Raw genomic sequence first — 25,826 nt, forward strand, 5'->3', positions numbered from 1 at the left:
AGCGTTGATAATTTGTTCTTTAGGTACACTCACAAATCAAAATTGTATATATATATTGTTTAGAAAAAGAGAGGGAGGAACAACTAAAATGCCTGTTAATAAGTGATTAAGTGATTACTAAATCTATACAATGAAATTCTTATTTAAAACCCTGTATTTGCCTGGCCAGGTGTGGCTTGACAATTGAGCATCCACCTAGGATCCAGGAGATCGGGGTTCAATTCCTGGTCAGGGCTCATACCTGGGTTGTGGCTTGATCCCCAGTCCAGGGGTGTGCAGGAGGCAGCCGATCAACAATGACTCTCTCATCATTGATGTTTCTCTCTCTCTCTCTCTCTCTCTCCCCCCCTTCCTCTCTCTGAAATCAATAAAGATATATTTTAAAAAATAAAAAAATAAAGTAAAAACCTGTATTTGTTTCTATATTTAATCCAAGTGTCAAGGAAACATTTTAAAATAAAAAAGAATTAGTTACACACCTACTAATTATATGCTAGACAAAACCCTGAGAAAAAAATGAATATAATAAAAGGCATAGGCCCTGCCATTAAGTAGCTCACAGATTAGTGGGTGAGACAAAGCACAAATGAGTAACATAATCAATAAGAACAATATGAATTATGTGTCCAAAATAAAGGGTAGAGAGAGAATGTGATGTGAGGTAATAGATGGGAACAGTGGTGTGCTGGCCATTATTTTAATAACGAGCTCTCAGTATAAAAGCCTTGATTTGTAGCACTTGCCGATTTCATTGTATAAATACTCCTATCATAGCTGATTTCAAGCTACAGCTTGAGGTCACTACAGCAGAGTTGGGAAAAGATCTACATTTAGACCTTGCTAGCCAGTGTGGGCTGGTTCCAACACACCCTTGATGGGAGAGATGGTTATACACAGTCATGGTCTGGGCATACTTAATGGAGGGGGTGAAATTAAAACTAGCGTTGAAGATTGTATAGAAATTAGATAACTCAAGGAAAATAGGTTTCAGGTTTGGAAAATAGTATAAGCATTGCATAGAGGCAGGAACAAATGTAGAATATTCAGGCAAATATACTCAGCATGTAGTAGGTGCTCAATAAATATATTTGTGACTCATTGACAGCGAATAGACCTCTGATTGAAGAAATGAGTCTCTGTAAGTGTAAGAAGAGACTTGAGAGGCCATCTCAGATGCCGTAGTATCCTGTGGTATCCACAGGTCTCTATCCATCTTTATAGTATTGTTTCTTTCTCCCTTTCCATCCCCAGAATCTTTATCAGCTTGTCTGTGTGGGCTCAATGAGACACTACTTTGCCATTTGCTGATTTTTGAATTATTTTAATAACCACACAGATATCTAATGTTAAGGTAGGTTTAGCTGAAAATTCTGGGAGGACAGAAATTTTTAATTTTCCAAGGTGGCGGAGTAGCATCTAAAAGCCTTACATCTGCATAATGACTTTATCCTGTTAAACAAACATGCCTCCAGATATTGAATTCAGTTATAGCATTTTCTATATATTTGGTGGGCTAGCTAAAGGTCAACTTTTTTTTTTTTTCTTTTCTTTTCTCCTATCTGGTATATAAATACTGGATTTTGTGGTTTGGCAGGGGTCAACAAACTTTTCTGTAAGGCACAAAAAACTTTGTGCCCATTTGGTCTTGGTCACAACTATTCAACTCTGCTATTGTAGCATGAAAGCAGCCATGGACAATATGTAAATAAATGATTGTTCCCATCTTCCAATAAAATCTTATTTACAAAGAAGGCAGAAGATAGTTTTGACCTATAAGCCATAGTTTGTGATTCCTTGCTTAGTGCATTAAGGTGTCTAGGAAGTCTAGAAGTTTTTAAAGTTCATGAGATAACACTGAAGATAAAAAACTGCCAAAAACTCACAACAATACAATGTAAAAATGACACAGTAGAAAGAGTTCAATCTATCTTTTCTGGTAAGATGTTTATCCAACCCTCTCCCTCGCTCCTTTATATGGGTATAGGTGGTTATAGTATTATATTGCTATCATAATTTAGTGTTTACACACTTTCTTGAAAACTGTTTTCTGAATAAAACTTGGCTTGGGATGTTAATTTCTATAATATTAGAGTTGCCATAAAAGCAATAAAAATCTAATCTTTCAGACTAACGGCCCCTTTCTTATTTGATATTTTGTCCATGTTCCTGGGAACATGAGTGAGGTAGAAATGGTAATGAGTGAAACATTTAGTTTTCAGTTTCCATTTCCTTATCTTTACAACAGGAAATAGAGAAACTGTTATATTTGCCAAAGAGAATAACAGCATTATCTTAGTGGTAGGTATAAATCTGTGCCTTTTGTTCACTGGCTGTTATGAGGAAATTACCTTAGCAGGGACAAAAAAGAGCCCTACATTTGTCTGTCATGATTTGATACTTTATTTTCTTCTCCTTGAACCCAGAAACAGACAGCTGACCATCCTCCATATACTTTCTTTTCTACTATCAGGGATGAAGGTTCATAAGGGGGAAACATGCTCCAGGGGAATGAAGTCACATTAAACAGGGTGGTTGGGCCTTAGTGCATCCTTTCTGGAGAACTGCTCATGGAATGCTCACATCAAAGACTTGTATCTGCTTATACGTGAGAGTCTGAGGTTGGAAAAGAAGAAATAAAAATACATTGCCAGAGAGAGGAAGAGAGAGAGAGAATATGAAATATAGCAGATTCGTGCCCTATCCAGGTGGCTTTAGCTAGCCTTGCACCAGCTCTATGTGCCCACCTCCCTGATTCTACATGCTTTACTCCTAACCACTGCCCCCAGAACCCTCCGAAGATGACCCTTGGACACTGGAGCCTATTGCCTGTCTGGAATTGGGTAGTACCTGGGAGCTTTACAGCTCCTACCTCGGAAATCTGTAGCCAGTGGTTATATTTAATATGGGAGTCCAAAAACTCTGTTCCTTTGTCTTAAGGCAAGACAAACTGAGGTGTAAGATCTGGCTGAATCTGGGACTTCAGCTGAAATTGTCCTCTTACTCGGCTTCATCTCTTTTCTACCTGCTTTACTCAATCTCTTATTGGTTTCTCTGTAATAAAACACTTAAATAAAACATTCACGTTCAAATCCTTAGTTTAAGTTCTGTTTCTGGGAGAACCTGATCTGACACAATAGACCACCACAACTCCTTAGCTTTTATGTAATAGCTAAAGTCACACGACATTTAACACCAATATGCACATAATTTGTAAAGAAGTGCCCACCAACCTGTCAACAAATGCATGGTGAAGAAGGAAAATGGGATCATTGGCAGATCCCTGCACCTGAGACATCGTTCCATTCATGTAGATGTGCAAGGCATTGTGCATACTGCTTTGAGAGGCATTTGCTATCCCAGTAAGTGGGCTAGCAAATCCTGTTGGCAAAAAGAAAATTGGAAAAAACACAATTAGTTTGCCTTAATGATTGAAAATCTTACAATGATAAGTGAAAGCCTAATTCAAAGTCATAAAAGAATAATAAGATTCATTTCATATTGGGATTGTTTACATTCTGGGTCCTGATGGTGGAGTGTTGTGGCACAATAGGGTTTTCTGCTAGTCTTGGTTAGTAGCTCTCATGATAAGCACCCATTTATCAAATGCAACGAGCTTATAGAAATGATAGCTTCAAAGAGCTCTACTCTGATATTTAAGTGGCAAAATAGAGAAAATATCATGGGTGTGAATAATATAAAAATATGAACAAACTATTCTCTATTTTACTTTACACTATTTTTTGGACAGTAAATTACCTTGGAAGAAATAAATGATTACACCAACATCAGTAGCTTCCCTCACTGACATTTTATTCTCATTTAGAAGGGCAAGTCAAAGAGGAAATTCCAGGCATCAAGTATATAATAAATCACGCAACATGCTTGTCAGGTATCTTTAGTGTACATGATCTCATTTGAATCCCCTGACTACTTGTGGTGTAAATATTACTATTTTTCCAGTTTTACAGATGAGAAAACTTAAGTTTATAAAAGTTAAATAACACATCTAAATTCAAGCTAGTAATTGAGAGGATCAAGGAACTGAATAGAGCTTTGATTCATTTCAAAACCTGAGCTGTTTTTCTGTACCTTTGAGTTAGGCTGTGTTTGTACTGACTTGCTGACACACCTTAGGAACCTCTTTTTCCCATGTACTATGAAATGAATTTATTGACTTGCTATTTTCACCCATTAACAGCAAGGTGTGGATTGTGTTATTGCCTCTCTCTTGTCCAAGGATTCCCCATGGATGGAAAGTCTAATAAGCCAGCAGGGGCCTTTTGTGCAGTCACAGATGCCAAAATGACTCCAAGTTGTATGTGAAGGGCAGTGACAGTTGCCCAAATAACTCCGTGTCATACCTTCAGATCTGTGTGCTACATTCCTAGAAATTAGTAAACATAGTTTCAGGCTGATGATAACAATAGGAAACTTCCACTTGTCAATCCATCTCTTTCTCTTTCATTTCTTTCCCAGTAGTACTCTGGGGGTGTTCCTATTTGTTCGTTTGTTTTTTAATATTGATGCCTATCTCTGATCCTTGGAGATTTAGATTTATTTGGTATAGAGTGAAACTGAGGCACTTGGAGTTTTAAAAACACTCCAGGTGATTTTAATGTCCAACCAGGGTTTAAATTCACCGATTTAGGATAAATTGCTTTCCCGCCTCTAAACTTGAACCGACTCTTTAAAAACTTTATTGAATATATTATTTATCTGAATACATTATTTCCTTCACTTGAAATTTTCTCCTTTTATATTCTGACAGTTCAAAAATGCTTGTGCCTTTAAATCCCACATCACTTACTTCTGCTTTGAAATAGGTTCATACTGATACCTATTCAGTATTGAAGTTTAAAAAATTGAGCAACTACTAAGTGGCAGGCACTTGGTGGACGTTTTTACTCATCATGATATTTAATTCAGTATGCTTCCTTCTAGGAAGCTGGATTATAGATGCTGCACTTTATCTTGTCTGTGGGATTTTGAAATGTGAAAAAGTATGTAGTTATATCTTCAGAACACAGTACATTTAATTTATTTCATTTAATTTTAAGTTCATCTCTAACCAATTTTAATATTTCATAGAGTTCCAAAGACTTAATTGCAGAAAAGAAACCCCCCAAAAAGATGTAAAAAATGTACATTAATGTATCTGAAGATTGAAAAGAAGTGACTGAGACCCACTGGCTATATTCCCCTTAATTTACTCTCCTAATGTGCAACTTAATTCAGAAACTAAGTGCATAGCCTCACAAGGTTATACACAATCATTTTAGAAGGTTGTATTTGATACCTGAGTACTTTTAAAAGGCTTATAATTTAAAATCCTTGGCAGCAGAATGTAATATTGTAGGTCAAAAAAAGATTTAGGATCTAAATAAGTCCTTAGGTATAACAGAAGCATTAACATTCAATCCAATTCAAGTTTTCTCAAATAAAATGCCAGCTCAACAGCCATACTTGTAATTAATTAGCATTTATGTCTATTAGAAAATACTTTTAATTTGACTCAGGAAATTCAACTACAGAAACAGAGTAATGAAGTAAATGTAGTTATTGTTTCTTACCATATAATTACGTATTAGATGATACTTAAGTCACAAATGCTACAAAAATTCTGTGGTCCTCAAAAGTATCGTCCTAGAGCCAGCAATAACACTTGTACACTTGTTAGAAATGCAAATACTCTGGCCCTCTTAGAAAACTACTGAATTAGAAAGTCAGTGGTATTCACCATTTGTGTTAACAAGTCTTCCAGGTAACTCTAACATGCACTAAGAATTGCTCTAATTATCTTCATTTTTGCACAAAGACAAGGTTGAACCAGTCATAGTCCTCTCAGTACACTCAATATAGGAGAGCAACAGAACTATTTCATGTGGTATCACTTTAAATTGTTTATTATTTTAAACATCAGATTAATTTCTCCACTTGGTAGCCTCAATACTTGTGTGTGTGTTGTGTGTGTGCACATCTAATCTTTTTCTTTACATACATTTTACAAACACACAGTATATACATAATTGCACCGTTCAGTGATTTTTTTTTTAACATTTCATAGATCTTATTTCCAGTTTATGGACACACCTCTAGAAGATCTTATACACCAAAATAATGGTCCAATACTTTCAACAATTAAGATAAACTAAAAAAAATAAAAACTAGAAAAAATTTCTGGGGAAAAAAAATAATGGTCCATTTCTTCATTTAGAATGTGTCTGAAACTTGCTTTAAGGTAAAAATCTTATAATGGCTTTTTATATTCTAAGATTAGATTTGTGTGTTTGGAAAGACTTGGAAACATTGAGCCCCACAGCAGAATCATTTAGTGCTCTAAGTTGTACAGACTGAAACAAATATCTTTATAGACAGAAGTATTATTTAAGCCGTATTCTCCTCCTACTCTTTATTTATGACTGAGTTGATAGTACTTGATGTATTTCAAGTACTTGATGTACTTTGGTGTATTTCATTAGATGTGCTAAAACATTATCAATATATTAATGCTAACTACTTTTTGAAGCAAAGGTAGGGTAACTAACCATCCTAGTCTCTGTTTGCCCCCAGACTGCCTGGTTTTAGCACTGAAAGTCCTATGTCCTAGGTAGGGCAGTTTCATAAGCATGCAGCTGAGAGTTCCCTATGCAGAACTGCCTGTACTTGGTTTAATGCTCTGCTCTTGCTATCTTGAAATTCTTAATAATTTTGAACAAGGCGTCTAATATTTTCGTTTTTCACTGGGTCCTACAGATTATGTAGCTCGTTCTGGTCCTTGGATTGGATTGGATTGAATGTTAATGCTTCCGTTATACCTAAGAAGGCCCATATTAGTCCCAGGCAAACAGATGATTAGTTACTTTGCTAAGGTTGTGTGTAACAACCCTTCATAGGCTTGATTTGATAGGTCATTTCAGTAATATACAAGCCAATTAAGTCATTTAAGTGTATCCTATCTCATTTATATCTTTGCGTTTTAATTGGGCAAGATCATTTAATGACATTTTGATATGCAAGTCATAGATTCCATATCTATAATTTTTCATAACATTATAACATATTTGCATTACATGTTATAGTTCACAAAACACTTTCAGGCGCATTTTATCATTAGCCATTCCCAGTAGTGTACTAGCAAAAGATTAATAACTAATTAACCTCAGAGGAGAAATGGAGGATGTATGGAAAATATATTGATTTGTAGCATCTGTCAGTTTTCATGGTGTAAATATTTCATGATTATTAATTTCAAAGTACCAACTTGATGTCATTGAGTAAAGAGTTGGGAAAAGATGCTCTTAGTTCTCATAGAAGACGTGTCAGCTCTAGGACACCATTGGATGTTCCTTACATAAGGGAGACAGAGTAAGTATGAACATGCTTATACTGCAGATCAAGATACTGAGCTGGGGAATCTAGATGACATATTAAAGGTCACATGTCTTCTGAATAGCTAATGCCAAAGGTATATCCTCAGTTTTCTCATTTCAAGTCCCCTGTCCTTCTTATAATATTTTGTTTTAATCTTTCATATCTAAAATTTGCATATAGGGATTATTGCTATGAATATATAATAAGAGCATACATATGCCATGGGTAAAAAATTAACGTTAAATAAAGTTAGTTGGAGGAAAACATAATTAAGATTTTACTTATATTAAATTAAGAGTAATTATTTTGAAGATGCTTTGATTGAAATCACTTTAAAATATCTTTGAATTTTTTTCACAAATGTGTTTGCATTTATCAACCTTCAGCATGCCTACATATCCCAAAGCCTCATATTCCCAATTTAATTATAAATGAAATGTGATTCCTACATTTTCTGTTTCTCTTTGTTACCACTTAATTACCATTTGGCAACAAATGACTGCTGTTACTGCACTTTTAACTCCTGGGTGGTAGGCATTAGGCTAAGTGTTTCCTCATGTGACTTAATCCTCCTAGTAACTATAAAGAAGATGACAGTATTCTTTTCTAGTTTTTTTTTCCTAGTTTCAATAGTAGCCTTGTTTTCCTTCATTTTTTTTTTCTTTCATAAAAATGCTGAAAAAACAGAGGCACCTGATCCAGACCAGTTTTCCATAATATACTTTATCAGGGTAGAGAAAGCCCAATCGTGGCAGTTCCCACTCTCCCTCTTCCTTTGGATGAGGGCTTCAGAAGCTTCCTGTCACAGGACTTCAGATAGCATGCAGTCAGCTGGATCAGTCAGGTTCCTGTCACAAAACACTGAGAAGGCTGGAATTCTTTGGTAGTGCCACCAGTATATAAGGCCAGATGTTCTTCTCCTTAAGACCAATGTTTGTTTCTGTCAAATTTAATTTCCTTACTGAATTTCAAAAATTTGTAGAAGGAGATAATTGCATCTCAGAGGTGCTTTTAAAAAGTTAATTCTAAGTAGAAAATACTGTCATTTTGTTACACTTGTATATTAGTTCAGTTTAGGACTAATGCTTTTCTGAAGCAATTTTTGTCCACTGGAGGTCTCAAATACAAATCTACTCCATTGTTTAAAATGTGTTTTTTATATAGAGCTAAAAAATTAGTGCATCAGCATGTAAGAGGAACACGTCGTAAATTACCTTCTCAAGATTCACATTTGGCAAGAACAATCTGCATGCCAGTGCAACTAGTAGAATGTAGAAGAAACAGATGAGTCATTTAAAAATATATAAATATAGCCCAGCTGGCATGGCTCAGCACGTGAGCATTGACCTATGATCCCGGAGATCGCACTTCGATTCCCGGTCAGAGTACATGCCTGGGCTGTGGGCTCGATCCCCAGTAGGGGAGTGCAGGAGGCAGTTGATCAGTGGCTCTCTCATCATTGATGTTTCTCTCTCTCTCTCCCTCTCACTTCCTCTCTCTGAAATCAATAAAGTCATATTAAAAAAATATGTATATATTTAGATATATATATATATATATATATGGAAATTGAAACTCCTTTTTTTTTTTTAACAGAGATTGCTTAGGTTCTATCATTATCACACTTGCTGCTAAAAGTTTACTGAGTATCAAGCATTAATATCCCCAAACTTTAAGCTATTCTGTTTTTAAAATGTTTTTTTTTTCTTTCCAAAAGAAATATAAAACTGTGTTTCTACTATGATATTAGAACTCTGGGTCTCAAGAAATCTGTCTCTGCAAAAATTAAAGTGTCCCCTAAAGTTCAGTCACAGTTCCTAGCAGGCCATCACTGCATCCTGACTGGAGTTTCTAACAACCAGATAAAACGAGTATGTTCTGATGCTCCCACCCTTCTGCTTTGAGAAACAAGGCACTGATTAAAAATTTAACAGGCATTTGTGTATATAGAAAGTATGATTCACTTACTTTTTGTGAATCCAGTACATATATTTTTGAAGTATAGGTAGAATCATATCAATTTACTGCTTAAAAACCTCTCATGACTCCAATTGTCTATAGCAGTGTTTCACAAAACAAGGTGTGTAGACATATTCTTGAAGATATGAACATTATATCGATGTTTAAAATTGGGTTTTCAAATATATCTCTGTTACAGGGAAGCTATGAAAGACATTTACACAGAACAGACTTCAGTTTCTTCATTCTGTAGGGATGGGTGGACCTGTACTTGGGGTCCTATATATTTTTTCCTCGAGAGAAAATTAAGAAACACTGATATGCATAGTGTATTGTGAACTCTTTATACCTCTTGTTATTTCCCACTACAAACTTAATATTCTAGCCATATACAACTTTTCATTTTTTGGTAACTAGCTTCATACTTGCACAGTTCTATTCCACTACGTATGTTGCTCCCTCTGCTGGAAATGCCTTTCCCTCTCTTCTCTCATTGGTGAGAAATTGTTGATGTTTCAAGATTCAGTTCGATTTTCACCTTGGGAAATATGGTTCTTAACTCAATTTTTACTGACCATTATATTGTATTTTCCCCATGTTCATGTGGTGTTTCCTCATTAGATGGTGAGCTCCTTGAGGTCAGAAATTGTGTAATAGTCATCTTTGTATGTATTTGTACTTTCATAATTTCCTGCACCATCAGAATTATGAAGGGCTCTTTAAATTAGATTTTTCTCTACCTAAGGAACTTCCTCTTCTCTCTCATGATCCCAGTCCTTGAATGGCCACATAGGGATGCACTATATTGGGCATCTCAGCATAGTATGGGATGTTGGACTGAATACATTGATAAGTGTCTTCCAATTACAAGTTTCTATGATCCTAAGTTGCACTGCTCTTTGGGTTAGAAACATGCCATTAAATTAGAGTTGTTCCTTGTTCCTGCATTTTCTTTCTTTTGCTCTTGTTGTCTCCTTGTTTGGGGGAATTCCTTCCAAAAGCTGTTTATCTCCAAAAAATGTCATCTACCTCTGGGTGTATCTCAAGAATTTTTCTTTTTCATCCTTCCCCTTCTCTGGTTTTCCACTACAACTAGCCCATCGTGATCTGTCTTCTTAGGACCAAGCCTATACCTGGTTTCTAATGAAAATTAATGACTGATAACTGGCTGTCAATAACTAATTCCAGCTTAACATAATAATAAGCAGCTATTTATTGAAGAAATGTTATGTTATTTTTCTTTTCCACATTTTAGAGATGATGAAACTAACTCAGAAGTAAGTAACTTGTAACACATCCAAGAAATGGTGGCATTTGAATCAAATTTCAGTTGGTTAGATTGCCTTTAATCACTTCACTATACTTCCAGCCCACTCCACTCCCTAACACACAGTAGTGCTAATTTTGAATTAGTGCTGTTACAACTGAAGTACAAGACACCATAGGTAGTCAGAGATTTGTACACGAGAAGATTCTTTGACTCTAATAACCCATACTCCATGGGGCCCAACTATTTAGCTTAATCAGAAGACTACCTTTTATAATACATGCTTATTTTTGTTTGCTTTATCTAAAAACATGTCTCTTTTACACAATTTGTAAATTGTACATCTTCAGTATTTATTTCAGCAATAAATCTAAGAGGAAAACTGAGGATACATAAATAACTTCAGTAGATGAAAACACAATAGCTCCTCCACCCCAGGACTAGCTGTGAGAATTTTTTCTATGGGATGTACATTATGCACGGCTCACATGGCCCAGAATTAAAAAGGGCAGCAGTAATGGTGAGGTTCAACCAAAACCAATCATTCAGTTCCACTTGCCTTTGTTGAGACAGCAGAGTGCAGTGTTTGCCTGTGCTCCTGCTTCTCCAGTCCTGCTCTCCTCACAGCTATGTTCTCTTGAGCACTCCTTGTAGTCCAAGTCATCCCACACCCCCACTCTATCTGGGTTTCAAGATCAAATGTGTGTCTCTGACAAGCAGAACTTACTCCCAGATCTTTGTCTCTAATATCCTTCCCCACTGAAAGGAATAAATATTTCTTGGAGATACGGCTGATTTCAGGCCTGGGTCAGTGTAGGCACAAGATGACTCTAAAATATTTTGTTATACCAAGAAGAAAGTACTAAACAAAATGATGGGAATATAAAACAGAAACGTAAGAACTAGCTTGACGGTGCGCTCACAGGTGAAATCTGGGACCATTTGAGCACCAAGATAATTATTCACCTTCAGGAATTATATACCATTGAAAAAATTGAAAGTCTTTACTCCATAAGATAGGAAGGAACGAAGGCAGGGAGGAAGGAAGGGTGGGCTCTTGCTAGCAGTAGAATCCTAAAGTGTTGGCTAATTAAGTAAAAGGAGTGCTAAAATTCGACTGTCATCATTTTGTAACCATTGATGATGGATGGTAACTGCAGGAGAAAATTGTGATGAGAAGCAGGACGTTTACATAGTCTTAAAAATTGTCTCTATGTAGTCAATTTATTAATTGGAAAGGGGAAATTGGACCACACTGGAGCAAATGATCAGATTAGAATCACCAATGTGAGATAGTTGGTCATCATGTGCTTCCAGATGTGACGCCCTCTGAGAAAGACACAAGATCACTTGAGTAGAATTCTGGCTAAGAACACATTATCTGAATCCATGAGGAAATAGACAAACTCAAACCGAAGAAGATTATATTTTTAAATGGGGGAAGGAACTGTTCTTCCCAAAATGTCAATCTCGTTAAAAAAAAAAAAAAAAGGCTGTGGGAATATTTCAGATTAAAGAAGCCTAATGAGCATGACAACTAAATACTACCTGACCCTAGACAGGATCCTGTTATAGAGAGGAAGAGTGCTATATGGATATTATTTGGTCTGTTGAAAAAATTAGAATATAAATATTGGATTAGAATTTACTGAAGTTGATAACTATTCTGTGGTTACATAAGAGAATATTCCTGTTCTAAGGGAAAACACACTGAAATGTCCAGGGGTAAAGGATTCTATTCTCATCTATGTAACTTTTCTCAAATAGTTCAGATTGGAAGACAGGAAGAAAGCAAACAAGATAAAATGTAAACAGTAAGTGAATCTGTAATGTTTTTTGACTCTGTGTGAGTGTTTTTGTACTGTTTTTATTGGTGCAATTTTTCTGTAAGCTTAAAATTATTTCTGAATCAGTGTTTAAAGAAAAGAGTAAAGAATGTGTCCCTGGTCAGGAAAAGCTCTTGTTGGATCAAATCAATGTTTTCTAACATTTTCCTACAAGTACATTGACTTCATACAACAAATATATGTAAGCTAAACAGTGAATTGGATTAAATTTGAAGTACCTTAGATATTACTTATGTATTCAGTTATCAGTACTTATTGAACACATATCATATGCCAGATAATGTGCTATACTGTGCCTTTTCTCTTCTCCTCAGGAAAGCATACTTGATATGTGTGAATGAGAATAAATTATTAGAAAAGAAAAAAAGAATGCACAAATAATTTATTAGTGATAACAAATTATTTGCAACAAACGATGTTCTCTACTCATCTCTGTGCATTAGAAACTCATATGAAAGCCCTTGGTAAAGTTGACATGGCTCAAGCCACTTTTCTTTTTTTGATTTGAGGCCCAGAGAAGTGAGGCTCCCCTACCTTATTTCTGTGACCAGCCTATGTTCCTTAATAACAACATTCATGCTTTTTCACTGATAGAAAATCTACCTGAAAAACCTGTAAATTACTCCCATTCCTTTAAGTGTGGAGCCCCTTTATGCAATGTCATTAAATCAGCATTTGTGGTCCTGTTAAACCCTGCACGGTCCATGAGGATACCCAGTCCTCCCAGATGGTGACTGTTAATGTGCATGTGTGCCTTTGTCTCACCTTGTGACTGGCATCTGGGCACCATGCATTGCCTTCCAATATGATCTTACTGAAGGACCAGCACTATCTCATCCACCTTCAAGAAACTTGGCACACTCTGGGTCGTCAGAGTATAATTGAAAGGACTCTTGGATTTGGGCGCTTGAAAAGTCTAGGAAGAGATTGAGCTCTGCCACTTACCAAATGAGTGATGGTAGCCAAATCACTTAATATTGCTTATCCGTTTAAACTGGAAATAATGACACCATCTTCCTCAAAGGGGGGTTGTAAGGATTAAGTGAGACAGTACTATACAAATGTTTGGCACAGTGCCTTGCGCATAGTAATTACTTGGAAAGCGTTAGTCATTCATATTACTTTAGGAACATAATCATACTTTTTATTTTAACAGCTGGCACCAGGATTCCTCTTCCGGGTGATATTCTCCCTGTTTAAATTGCTTCTGAGGGAGCATAAGGCCCAGAGTTATAGATTGGAAGGATGCACGGAAATGAAAGAGACAGGGAAACTACTCTGCATTGTTCAGCAACAGAAGTTAAAGGATAAAACAACAACCACAGGGACAAGAAAACAAAACAAAGCAAAAAATTAGGGCAAAAAAATAAGGAAAGAGAGCAAAGTTTTGTCTCCATGGTAGGGTGCCAGAGTTCCAGGAGGTGGGCCGTCTAGCTCAAATTCTGAGTTGTTTGTCTTGCCACAGGTCAGTACCTGATGTCTTTGCAAACCTCCAGTTAAATCTGTGCCTTGAGCTAACTTGTTTTTTTTCTTGGTTTGTTTTGTTTGTAGGTTTGTTTCCATAATGTAAATTGAGGTGAAGGGGATGGATCTCGTGGCAGGGACAGACTTGAGCAGAGAATGAACACGTGCTGGAGGCAAGATGCAAGGAAGATGGAGAGCTCTGCAGGAGAAGTAAGTAGGCACGATGAAAGGAAATCTGTGATGAAGCAAAGACTGTTCAGGTATAATGGAATACCGACTAACCCCTGTATGTGGGTTTTATTCTTATTACAGCTAAAGGAATGGACTTGCCTCAAAGAGCCTAGTATCCAGAATATTTTAAACTAGCTAAAATACTAAAACTTAGAAAAGTATAATAGATCTATAGTCCTGTATTTATAATTCCAAAAGCCCAAAAGTTCTGAAAATGTATTATTTTGTTTAGCATCAATATTCTCTTAGTGGAAAGACCTGATTTTATTTCCCATTAAGCTGCCTTTTATTGTCTCCATTTATTGCCATAGTGGGTATAGTCATACATTTTTCTGAAGAGTTATAAATCTGTTGGACTATGGTGTGCTGCCCAGACTCTGCTAGGGTTGGCCATCGATGTATATATGCCTCATGTCCTTACTCAGTTCAGAAAATTCTGAATTCTCAAACTCTTCTGCGCTTAGGGTGTTGTATAAGAGATTGTAAACATAAATTCAGAAAAAAAAGAAACTTTAGGTGAGTGAAAAAGGAGAGGATTACCTTCCAGTGTATTCCTAAAGCTGAAGTTGGCAGTTTTATCCATGGTACCGGATTCATACTGGGTCAAACTTAGGCAAAATTCCACATCAGCTGAGGAGGGGAGCCTCTGGGTCCTGGCTTTGTCATGGTTTCCAGGGTTGCGCAGTAATGGTCCCTCAGGACGCCCGTCGCATAAAGCCTGATGGCTGTTGTACTCCTCTGATCTGCTACAGATGATCTGTGCAAAACACCTTGATGTTAAAGGAGTTGTGGCCACCTCTAAGTCAAATTCAAAGTCAAAGGGGAAGGTAGAGAGGTTGAAATTTCTGGTTACCATATTTTGATTTCTCATCATCAGGAGATTAATAATTGAAAGTAAGTTGTTGAAGAAAGCAGCTTTCTGAGGGTTGCAGAATAAACCACGAAAGTTAAAATCTAGAAAAGAATTGTACTCTTGCGTCTACTTAAGAAAACATGTTAAATTCCCTCAGCCTTATCAATCAAATGGGATAATAATAACTACTTCATATAATTGTCCAATACTCATTTGATGAGGAATTGACAAACATTTGTTCATTATCTGCTGTGTGACTTCACTGGTTTTATGCCAACAAAACCAGGCCTGGCCTGGAGTTCAGGGGTGTGCCCTCTTCTCTTACCTCCTTCTGCATCTTCCCTGGCTATAACAGCCAGTTTCATGGCTTCTGTGCCATCTACATGATAAGAACTCCCTCATTCCTCTCTCTAGTCTAGAGCCACTCCTCTGAACGCTATGCCTGTATATTCATGTCCGACTTCATTTTTCAGTGTTAGCTCACATGCATCTCAAATGTAACATAAAAAACCCCAAATCTATTCCTCTCCCTACATTCCCCATCTCACCAGCCATCCTGCAGCTCAAACCAGAAGCCCATGAATTACCACGTTTAAGCCAGAAACTGGTGATTTACTGTTTGGATTTTATTCGCTTTTGTCTTTCGTGTTGATACCATCAACCAATATTGTCAATTCTACCTCCAGAGAATATCTCGAATCAACAGCCGTACTCCATTTGCTTAAAATTATGTGGTCCTACTGCTAAATTCTGACAGGCTCCTCTTTGGGCATCACATGTGCCTCTCCATCACATGCTCTTCGTTCATGTCTAAGGACGTCCGTTTTTTGTCATGTATTTGACATTCCTACCTAATCTTCAAAGGCCAAGGCAATATTTTGGAAAAAACAAACACTGTAGACTATGACTTAAAAAAGTGATTCTAAAGGGTGTGACTCTAAATATGAAGACGTTGCAGGAATCCTTTATGGAATTTTTTTGTTTATAGTTTCATTTATATATGGTGGAATAGTAAACTATGATAAAAATACTTGACTAAATAAGGCCAAAGTAGCTCTTTTAATAAGCATAAAATAAAAATTCTAAGGTTAATAATATCACATTATAATTTAATCAGCAGATTAATTTTTTTAGTGGTATGTAAATTAATTCTTCATCTTAAATTCACTGATGAAAGGGATTCAATGAAAGCAAATAGGTAGATAGATGTCAATCCTAAATCAAAACACAAGTGCGGCAGCACCCTCCCTGCTATCATTGTGACTCTTCACAGCAGGCACACACTTCCGTAGGAGACCTCTGCCCACCAAGTAGGTAATATTCTTCTCTGTCAAACTTAAACTTTACTCACTGTAGTCTCCACTGATAAAAAATCAGTATCAACTCCCTTTAGGAAATTAATCTCCATGACGACAACTTTTTTATTTTTAAAATATATCTTTATTGATTTCAGAGAGAGGAAAGGAGAGGGAAAGAGGTAGATAGAAACATCAACGATGAGAGAATCATTGATTGGCTGCCTCCTGCATGCCCCCGACTGGGGATCGAGCCTGCAACCCGGGCATGTGCCCTGACCGGGAATCGAATCTTGATCTCCTGGATCCTAGGCCGACGCTCAACCACTGAGCCACGCCTGGCCAGGCCAGCTTTCTTTTTAAATGATTATTATTGTTAATTCTCAGTAAATATTTCATGAATGAGTAAACAAGTCAGGGTAAACCGCTGTATCTTCCACTACAAACGTGTTGAACACGCTTTTTCCCTAGCCCTGTTATTGGTACCATCCTTTTCCTTAGAATGTATTTACAGAAATATATCACTTTTAGCAAATATATATTGAGGCCCTACTATGTCACAGACCATGAGGAAGACATCACTGTGAACATTTTTTAAAATTCACACCTTGTTGGTTTATATGATTTTTATCCCGATTTTAAAGATGAGAAAACTGATTGCTTAGTGTGGAAGAGTACAACAGGCTGCAGAATCTAAAGCCCTCTGTTATAGTTAGTAATTTCATAACAGAACAAATGAATGAACTTCTCGTTAAAAATTTTTGTGGAAGTATAATGTATATACTCAAAATGTACAATTAGATGAATTTTTACAAACTTGAATTCATCCATATAACCAGGACCCAGATCAAGAAACAGAAAAATACTGAGACCCCAGAAGTCTCCCTCATGTCTCTCTTGGGTTGTTTCACTCCCGACCCCCTCTAACCAGCATCCTGATATCTCACAGCACACATTAATATTGCTGATTTTTTTTGTACACACACACAACATTTTATAAACAACAGAAAAGGTACAAGAATAATATTTTACAAGTGAAAGACTTCCTGGTGAGCTGTTTGCACCACAGTTAAAAATAATCAAAACAATTCTATCAGCCTCTTGCTCTAGTGAATTTGTAGTCTATAGGAATGTAAAAGCAAATTAAATCAACTAGAACTCAGTCATGTTCCCCAGGAATGGCTGCTACTGTGTTAAATGAGAAAACTTAGAGAAGCTTTTAATTTTTGGTCAGTAAGAAATCATTTATGAGTTGAAGCATTGTGTGGTGGAAAAGAATTGGACTCTAAAATTGAGATGGACATGAGCTTCAGTTCTGGCTCAACTACTAACTAGCAGTATATGTTATTTAGACTTGCTAAATCTCAATTTTCTCAACTGTAATGTAAAATAATAAAGAAATCTAACATGAATAGTAACAAATATGTGATTAATATATTTTACTGATAATATAATAAATAATATGAAATAACACAATTCTGGCTTACCAAATATCAGTTTCTAGTGTTCTTCATACTTAAACACATTCCTCAATCCTTTATTCCATGCATGATTAAGAGCTAAAGCAGTTTGGTAACTTTTCTAAGGTCATAGGATGTTTAGAGCCAGAGCTAGAAAATGAATACATATTCCTCTAATTCCAAAGCTTATATCCACTACACTTATAAGTGCCTCAGACGACTTAGGGATGTTAGAATAAAGTGAATGTAACTTTTGTATTGAATGTAATATATCAGATTCCTTTATAGTGTCGATTAACTAGACATCATGGCAGGTACAGAGAGGAGATCATTTTCATTCCAGTTTGAATATAAAACATCTTGATATTTTCAAAAGATCCTACTGCCTAAAAGACTCCTACAGCAGACTTGGTTAAATTAGAGAGGTTTGAATGGAACTATTTTTGCTGAAATGCCAACTGCCAAGTGCCTAAGTGTTCAGATGACTGGGTGTATTAGTAACAAAGGAAATCTACCTCGGTTCCAGAAATAATTTGAAAAACTTAATCCCAAATCATGTCTTTATATTCAACACAGAGGGAGGGCAGGGTAGAATAAATTGTTAACACTAATGTTATGATCATGCAGATCACAGTCAGAAAGACATGGTTCCCAGTATTGACTCTTTATTAACTACATGACCTTGGGCAAACTACTTAAGCTCTTTGAGTATCGAGGTTTTTCATTTGTAAATGGGCACTGTAACAACTTTCTATGAAGGATTAAATAATCTAACATGTAAAGCACTTAGTATATAGTGCCAGGTATATAGTGTTTAATAATAACAGCTCTTATAATTATTATCGAATACAAGACCATTGGGGAGGCCACCAAGTTATTTTTAACTCTGGTTCTATAATACTGATTGAATATTCATTATTATAATAACTAGCATTGATATATCATATATGTTGTAGTAGTAATTTCGACACATGGAACTCAAAGACCATGTCAGATTTCATCAAAACACTTTACAATAATTCTTTACAATATGTTATTATTATTATTTTAAATATATCTTTATTGATTTCAGAGAGAGGAAGGGAGAGGGAGAGAGAGATAGAAACATCAATGATGAGAGAGTCATTGATTAGCTACCTCCTGCACGCCCCTGACTGGGGATCGAGCCTGCAACCCGGGCATGTGCCCTGACCGGGAATCAAACCCCGATCGCCTGGATCCTAGGTCAATGCCCAACCACTGAGCCATGCCCAGCCGGGCTATTTTAATTTTAGAGATAAAGGTCTCAGAATAAATAACCTGTCTGGGGTCTTATAGCTAAGTAAGTTACAACACTCTACTGAAACTCATGTTTATATGACCAAAATATTTATATACCCTTTCCACTATATTATTCTATTTTCTATTCCATTCAGTATTTCCATTAACACAGAAAACAAGCATAAATGATAATTGTACCCCAGTTTTTTTGTTGTTGAAAAAAATCAAAGGTCAAAGATTTTAAATAACTTGTCCACTATCATCTGGTTATGGCAGCAGACTTTGGACAAAGATTTGTGCTTTTTCTATTTTAACATAGGTGATTTATAATATATAATGGGAGAAAAACAAGTGTGCCAAGTCAAATGAAAAAGGAAAATAGAAGAAGCAGACTTATTAATGGAGAAGGTGAACCTAGACAATGCTCTTTTAAATTTAAAGAAATAGAGGTTTTATCCAGAAAAAAAAAAAGTAAAACATATGACATTCCACAAAATCTTTTTCATGAAGAAAAAAAGAGAAACTGTTATTTCATTGAGCTGTTGCCATGGTTACCTAAAACCCATGACTGTCTGCTAAAATGTGACCTTTTTTTTTTCCCCCCACTGTTTGCTTCCATATGATGGTCTTTGCACCTGAGTGAGCTCCCTGGCTACATTTCACTCATGTCTATCATGAAGGAAATGTTTTTTTCTTTTTATTTTGATCCATCGTGACAGCTACCTCTGATCTACCTTTTCTTTTTATGGCTAGCTTTTCTGCTGCTTGCATAACATTGGCTTTAATTGTGTTGAGCATAGGTATTTGTACTTTAATATTACTAAGATCCACCCCATCTCCAAAAATAATGGGCTATTTTAGTTGATGACAAACATGCTTTTACTTGAAAAGTTTTTTTCACTAAACAAACAAATAAATGAACAACAACAACAACAAAAGATGTGAATTCTGAATATAAGCTTTCTAAGGAAACTAATATTAAGTACCTGATTTTTTAATATATTCATTTAATAGAAAAACCTACCATGAAATAGTATTAATCACTCTAAATAAACTCAGGTATGTTGCAACTTGCTTGATCTTTATTGTGTGGTCTCTCTTTTTATTTCATGCACAAACACATACACCTATAGAAGCCCAGAGAGAACTATACTAAATGCCTTCTTCCAGATTTTGAGTAAGTTGTTGCTTATAATGGCGTTGTTGTATCCTCCTTAGCTTTGGATACCTGCTATAAAGAAGTACGGTGTGTCTTAGCCGGTTTTGCTCAGTGGTTAGGGTGCATGTTCTATTCCGGTCAAGGGCGCATACCTCTGTTGCAGGCTCCATCACTGGGGCACCTGAAGGAGGCAACCAATTGATTTGTGACACATTGATGCTTCCCTCTCTCTCTCCTCCACCCCTCTCTCTCTCCCTTCCACTCTCTCTGAAAAACAATGGGAAAAAATATCCTTGGGTGGGGATTAAAAACAAAAAAGAAGTACTGTGTAAGGTTCTAGAAATCCAGCCATGCAGGGTTTCATTTTTAATGTTTGTTAGCATTGGAGTTAACATTTCTATGAGTTTTAATTTTGTCCCATTCAGCATACGCTTATAAAGCCCATTTCATGATATAGCATGGTCCTGGGCTGTGTGGATGTAAAAGTATATGAGAAAGGGTCTCTAACTTGGAGCAGCTGACAATCTGGTAGACAAATATAGGTTTAAAAGCAATTACATGCACTGAAGAGTTATAGGTGCTACAGTATAGATCTGTACAAAGTGTAATAATACTAGAACAAAAGGGTTAGGGTTAATTTTACTTCAGTAATGATGTGGAATATTTTTATTGCAATATGAATGAAAAGGACTACATCAGTGTATCTGTCCCAGTTGTCTGTGCAATTGATTTTTAAGGGAGTCAAAGTGACTGCAACTCAAATTTTACATCCATCAATTAGTGGCTTATTCAATCCTTTCTGAGTCTAACTAGGAACATGGTTGACTTAAAATAGCATTGGAGTCAGAGGCACTGGGCTTTAGCTCTCACCTCTGTGACCTTGGACAAATCACCCTGCCTTTTGGGCTTATTTTCCTTTATAAAATGTGGGCACTATACTAGATACTATTGAAGGATCAAGTAAAAAATAACTGAAATCAAGGGGAAAAAATGGAGACTCTGTATTAAGGGGGCTATCAGTCTAGCTGATTTGAAGGTTAATTAGTATGAAGGCTTTGTGATTTCATCTCACTCAAACTAGGCCAGCTCTTGATTTGAGTGTTCAATTCTGGCAAAAGCATTTAACCCAGCGGCATGTTTATTACAGAACCTGAGTTTGTAAAATGGAAGCGATACCAAAACAACCTCATGTTAATTAAATCAGCGATTCTCAGTGCTTGCTGCACATTCCAATCACATGAGAAGGTTTTGAAATGCAGACACCTAGACTTCACAGTGGACCAACTGAATATGATTTTCTGGTAGAAGTTAGATGGGTGGAGCCCATGCAGTTTTACTTTATTTTATTTTATTTTATTTTATTTTATTTTATTATTTTATTTTATTTTATTTTATTATTATTTTATTTTATTTTATTATTTTATTTATTTATTTTATATTTTATATTTTATTTTATTTTTACTTTATTTTATTTATTTTATTTTATTTTTTATTTTAAGCTCCCTAAATGATTTAGGTGCTGAGAACTACTGAATTAAATCAATATAAACAAATGAACTTAATTTTTAAAGGATTGTGTGAAGGAATGGAAAGATCCAACTAGAGTTGGTTTCTGCTGTCACTTCACACAGTGACACCACTCACAGTAGATGAATACAAATGTCCATTCACTTCACCTTCCTTATTTAAACCATCATTTGCTTGGTTTTCTTCAGTGGTCTTTATCCATCCTACTTTCTAATTTCATTTTTAACAGCAGTTACTACACAGCAGTTTAAATATAGAACTGTCTTGAACCTAATGTTATAATAATTTAGTCCACTACTTACCTATTAAACCCAATAATTTTTATATAGAAATAAAACTGGCCACAATAATGAAGGGCAAAAAAAGGAAGACATTTCCATTCAATAATTAATAAATGATTTGAAAATAATTACAAATATAATTCTGGGTATCACCAGGTAGCATATATGTCATGTAATTAAATATTAATTAGTATCTGTCTATTAAGCTTCAGTGTGGATGTTATAACTTTTGCTAATTTAGTTAATCCTCCAGACCTTCTGGGTCAAGTGAAGCTGTGTAGTTACAGAGAACATTATAAATGCCTGAAAATCCCGCATGCAAGCTTAGCAGTATTTTATGCAGTAACAGAGATGGTGAGAGCTAGATGAGAGTTTTGTACTTTATAGATTAAGGCAGGAGGTCTGAAGGCTTATTGGAATAGATTTTTTCCCCAAACACCTTTTTTTCCCAGCCTTTCCTGCACAAATGCATTCATTAATCTTGGAAAATAGCTGACATTAGTGACACCAGATATTATACAGTGACCATTTTTTCAATGAGCTTCAATAGGCTCCATTTGGAAAGTGTGTGAACTTAGTTTGTGCTGGGGGCGTGGGGGGGGAAGATGGGAAGCCATCCACATTTCAAAAATGCATAGTACAAAGTACAAATATAAGATTCTTCCCATCTTATTTAAATATTGGGCTCAGTTCCATAAAGCACTGTTAGACAAAACAGCTATAATAGAAATGTTTGGAATACAAACAGAAATATTCCTTCTACCTTAGGGTTTCAAATGATAAATAATTAGAAGCATATTTCTTTGGTTACCTTTTGCCCCTAATTCAGAGTAAAAAATTCAAAATAGGAGAAATAGAAATTAAATTTCAAAATAGCAATCCTTTATCTTGTACTCCTAAAATATGCACGCTTTGGGGGGGCGGAGCTAATTTCTTCTGCGGCCTATTGAAAAAAGTAAAACATAATGGGCCAGATCCTTTGGCTAAAGACACTGTAGCAGTCATGTCTTTAGAAATAGTATAGGGTGGTCATGAAGCCAAGCTATTGGAGAATAAATCTTGTCTCTGCTACTAACTAGCTCTGTGATTTTGTACAAGTTACCTAATATCTTTATACTTCAGTTTTTTGATATTTAAGACTGGGGAAATTCAGTGAAACTATTAAATTAGTTAATGTGCAAAAACACTTGGAACAGGTTCTCACACATGCTCAAGGCTCAATAAATATTAGCTATTTTCATTATTTATCTGTTTGAGCCTCAGGGTTCTCATATATTTTTTAAAAAGAAGATTTAATCTAAAGAATATTCCCTCAATTTTCCTGATGATGATAATCATCAGAGGCATTTAGTAAATAATGCTTCCTCAGGACTCTCCACTAAAGATTCTAATCAATGGGTCTGGGATAAGGCCAGGATTTGTACTTTTAATATGTGCTCTGTATGGATTTCATTGTGAAGAAAATTTCAGAAACACCGATGCAGATCATTTATTTAATTATCTAAATATTCATCTATCCATTCTTTCAAATACTTAATAAGCCCTTACCATTTGCCAGGCACCATCCTAGGTGCTGGCGGATAGGGTACTCTATTTATTAGACCTTAGAAACTAGTAGAAGATATCAGACGAATAAGTGCACAAATATCTATGAAACAATTGTGAAGAGTGCTCTAAAGGAAAAATACAAGGAATGCCGAGAGCTCTTAATAAGATACCTTTTCTATTCTTGGCAGAAGAGAGGAGGGGGGTTTGTGCAGACCTGCCTGAAGACATGCTTACTGAGGTCCCTTTATGCTCTGACATTGTATGTGCAGCTCACCTTACCTGCCAAGAGGAGAAGAAGGACGCTGGGCTGAGAAGGTTAGGGTTTGCTGGGTTGTGCCCGCCCATGTAGTCATCTGTGCAGATGTCGCAGTTTTCAGCATCTCTCCAGTCCCAGTATGGGATGGTGAAGTTCTCATCTCCTGTCAGCTCCTGGATGTCTCGTTCCCACAGCAACAAGAAGAGTCTGTGCCAGGGCAGGAAACCTGGGGCTTCATGAGCAAAGTCAATGTCTCTCCAGATTTCAGACCCCCCAAGCAGTGTGTCCCTCGACACATAATAGTGCACCCAGACAAAGTGGTCGTAAATGCTGATGTCACTAAACATGGGTGTTGACCCATTATTCATTTGGCCATAGGTGCCTGTGGGGATGACGTAGTCTGGGCTGGTAGTACGCTTTGCTAAATTGAGGTAGGCAAGAAATTTATTCTTCTCTGGAACACTCAAATCGAAGATGTTTCTTCTCACCAAAAGTCGCCTCTCTGTGCAATTTGGTCCCCAAAAGCCAAACTTGCAGTTTCCACAGTTGAATCCCATGAAGTTACCAGAGCACTGGCAGGTCCTGTTATAAAAGACAGAGGGCCAAGACTCCCGGTCATCCACCCCTGTGAAGGGGAATTGGGGCCCAAGTGGTGCATTGGACAGAGCAATGTCCTGACAGGAACCCCTGCCTGAGAGCTGGCCACAGGGACTCCCGTCGCCCCTCCATGGTGGGCAGCATTCCTTCTCCATCAGGTTCTTGGAGGACACACAGCCTCGAGGGAAATGGCCATGGGAGGTCTGGAAACTCCACAGCAGGCAGTACAACACAGCAGGGAGCATTCTTCCTCTAGTCCTCACAAGGTCTGTTTGAGCTGCGTAATTGAGCCACACACTTCTCTTCCAGCTACCCCTACAGTGACTATCACATGTTTTGGCTAAGTCCTATATAATACCACTCCCACCTCCAGCCTCAAACACTCTCAGTCTTCATCTTAAGCTTTCATCTTCTGAAATCCACATGACTGACTCTTCTTTGGAGTTGGCATGTATCCTGCAAGTGGGATAGGCCTGTGTTAAAAGTGAGAAACAGTATTCAATGTTCACAGTTTCTTAGGGTTAGAATAATCATAAATAATATTAATAATAAGAATGTCTGATCTCTGTAAACCCAGTTAATTGACTATGAATTTAATGATGATTTGAATTTGAAAGTGACAAGTAGTATCAGTAACAGAGTTTCTCTTATTAAGAAAGCTCAGGAAATCTTAGGCATTATGGGTGTAAGGTAGATGTTTCTCAGAGACCATAAATAGGCCACAACATTTGCAGAAGTCATCTTTGAAAGAAAAAAAAAGGACTCTTCTCAGAGCCTAAAGATTATTTTTATATCTTATTATACTGCAGCTTACTTATTTTCTATAAAGTATCAGAAGAAAAAAAATCTTGCTGCTGCTCCCCCTGATTATCTTGATGCATTTGGCTGCTTGCTAGCTCTCTAAGCACTCACTTTCTAATTATTCCTAAGGATAGGTCACTTTGATAGGTAAGTGATCTGCCTTGTTTGGGGAATTTCTACTAGTTAACATTCCAAAGGGAACTCTTTTTAGTTTTAATGTTGTAACCATTGCAAAGGTTTCAGTTTAGTGAGTGAATGAAGAAGGATTATTATATTCATCCTACAAATATTTATTGATCATATAAATTCTCTCAGGAATTCTTTCTCTGGGTGTATAGTGAGCTAGATAAGTTAGAATGCATGAATAAAAACGTGATTTTACCACTCACACTAGTTTTCAGATGAGCAGTATAGATAATAAGTACATGAGACTTTTAATGGAGGGACATCTTATGAACTGAGGATCCTTGAAAGAATTGCATGTTTTTTTATAATAGTGTTCAATTTTATTTAGAGAGTGCCTTGAATAAAACCTTAACTGCTGGGGATAAGGTAGAAAGACACATGAGAATGAAGACACTACTTCAGGCAGGAGAAACTGTAGAGGTAGGAGCTGTGTTTCATGGGCAGAGTCAGAGCATCCAGGGCAG

General features: G+C 36.4%; 1 protein-coding gene across 1 annotated transcript in view; it reads right to left on the bottom strand.

The window, feature by feature from the left end:
* The window catches only part of TYR (tyrosinase), a 51,933-nt gene extending 27,262 nt beyond the window's left edge, over positions 1-24,671 (bottom strand). Inside the window, exons 1-3 of the mRNA XM_016206730.2 lie at positions 23,802-24,671; positions 14,680-14,896; positions 3,231-3,378 (exon numbers count right to left, since the gene is read on the bottom strand). Of these exons, the coding sequence (XP_016062216.1) occupies positions 3,231-3,378; positions 14,680-14,896; positions 23,802-24,620 (1,184 nt within the window). The 5' untranslated portion in view covers positions 24,621-24,671. The remainder of the gene's footprint in view (positions 1-3,230; positions 3,379-14,679; positions 14,897-23,801) is intronic.
* Positions 24,672-25,826: the final 1,155 nt, after the last annotated feature.

Source organism: Miniopterus natalensis, chromosome 11 (genome assembly GCF_054644295.1).
Source record: "Miniopterus natalensis isolate mMinNat1 chromosome 11, mMinNat1.hap1, whole genome shotgun sequence".
In the NCBI taxonomy this organism is placed as follows: Eukaryota; Metazoa; Chordata; class Mammalia; order Chiroptera; family Miniopteridae; genus Miniopterus; species Miniopterus natalensis.